This window comes from Sinocyclocheilus rhinocerous, unplaced genomic scaffold (assembly GCF_001515625.1).
Source record: "Sinocyclocheilus rhinocerous isolate Xijiao unplaced genomic scaffold, SAMN03320098_v1.1 scaffold1413, whole genome shotgun sequence".
NCBI lineage: Eukaryota > Metazoa > Chordata > Actinopteri > Cypriniformes > Cyprinidae > Sinocyclocheilus > Sinocyclocheilus rhinocerous.
The window spans coordinates 977,074-979,126 of NW_015639297.1; the positions used below are offsets into that span (position 1 = coordinate 977,074).

At 37.8% G+C, this 2,053-nt stretch overlaps 1 protein-coding gene across 1 annotated transcript in view; it reads right to left on the reverse strand.

Annotated features, from left to right (window-relative positions):
* Positions 1 to 1,380, reverse strand: part of grpr (gastrin-releasing peptide receptor) — a 5,124-nt gene extending 3,744 nt beyond the window's left edge. The window contains exon 1 of the mRNA XM_016566793.1: positions 896 to 1,380. Coding sequence (XP_016422279.1) covers positions 896 to 1,296 — 401 coding nt within the window. The 5' untranslated portion in view covers positions 1,297 to 1,380. The remainder of the gene's footprint in view (positions 1 to 895) is intronic.
* Positions 1,381 to 2,053: the final 673 nt, after the last annotated feature.

Below are 2,053 nucleotides of genomic sequence, written 5' to 3' on the forward strand. Positions count from 1 at the left end.
CACACCCTCAGTCAGTGACAGCAACTTGACCCTCAGTTGATTTATTGCCCTTGAGGTGCACTTGTTACTCTTGAGTGCTCTGGCATCAACACTAACAGGCAGAGGAAGCCGTTTTTCTCAATCATTAGGCGCGTTATTTTTCATTTCCACTCATCTGCTACTATCACACACCAAGTCACACACTTCCTCGGGAGAACAGACAGACCAAGAAGGCATAAAATTGGAGACTTGTGTAAATGGGATACAAATATAGAGTAGAATAGAATGTGTTCCGATCTGAACCACTAAAGTCAGCCTTATCTTCTATATTGTGAACCAAACAAAAGTCGGGTTTTGGTAGGTTCTCAGAGTTTTTGTGAGTTGCTAAAACCTATTAAATATAAAATTACAAAATTATGTGATAATGACAGACAAATGAACACAGGCACTGCTTTTCACCTGAATTATTTTGACAAGTGGGACAGATCATCAGACAGATAATTAACATTAGTTAACAAAAATACTATTCATTGTAATTTCACGTTAGCTTAATCCATTAAATAACATTAACAGATATAACTTTAGATTTTAATAATGTATTAGTCACACTAATGAATAAACAAACCCAGGCTACTAAAAACAGACCCTTAAAAATAATTCAATACGATTTTGCAACAGTATATACATTTTCAATATCCATTTTAACCTCAATAATCCTTTTGTATTTTTATAGAGGCTTGTGTTTAAGAAGAACGGCTGTTTATGTTACTAATCAAATAGTAATAGGATAATTTACATTAACATTTAAATAGAAATAGTAGGTTATTTTAAAGCGCTACCGAACAATTGAAGTTTTTGCTCTCTAATCTAAACCACATTGAGGCAAACAAGTGGGCTATTTATTTAGACTTGCTACCTGTCCGCTGCCAGCGCTGTGAGCGTGAACACCGAGACTCCAACCGATGTCAGCTGGATGAACGGGATGAGTTTACAGCCCATCCGCCCGAAAAGCCACTCATCCGCTAGAAACTTGCTGGCATCCACGGGCGCGCAGGTGACCAGCAGCAGCACGTCTCCGAGAGCGAGACTCGACATGAAGAGATTTGGTACATTGCGCATGGATTTCACAATGCAAAACGTCCTAATGAGCGTCACATTACCAATTAGTCCAGCAGTAATGAGGAGCGCGTAAACGGTGGCGATAACGATGCCTGAATGCAAGTGCGGATGCTCCGGAGCAGCGCTGATGTTGCTGCGCTCCGGAGAGTCGCCCAGAAACTTTACATCGTCCGTCGGTGTTAATATTAAGTCAGACATGTTATCAGATCAGCTCGTGTTCATTTTGAACCTCAGGTGTCCAGTATACACGAATATTGCCATGAATGTGGTGTGTTCCGGTGATAGTCCTCTCCAGCGCATCCTGTGCGCAAATGGAGAGTCCGTGTGAGGTTTGGCTCCTATATACCAATAAATTGATGCGCCTGCGCTCTCAAGTGCAGAGGTTCACATATAAAAAATGTTCCGTGAAAGATGCATTTAACGATTAACAACTGTTAAATCTGTCACAGTTAAATGCACTAATGAAATAACCAATTGTGTACTTACTCTCGTTAGAAAATACATTTCAGTTAGCCATAAAGGCTGTCTGTGAACTTAGTAAGCTGCCTTCTAGAACACTTAGCTTTTAAAAGATGAACATTCATAGAATCCAATTTTGTATTCTGTATTCTCTCTCTCTCTCTCTCTCTCTCTCTCTCTCTATATATATATATATATATATATTATCATTTTTATCAACCTACTGAAATGTCAATTGGGATTATTATGAAATGTAATGTGAACTTTAAATGTACCTTTTTTTAAATTCACTTTGGTACTATTTTCGCAAGTAGCGATTTTTCAAAACCATTTACTTTTCTGAATACAAAAATCTATTCTTCTATTCTTATAAATTCTATTTTTACATATCTATTATTATAGTAAGTTTGCTAGAGAGAGAGAGAGAGAGAGAGAGAGAGAGAGAGAGATTCAACAAAAACATACAACGTCTATCTCCTGTCAATTCTGATAATAA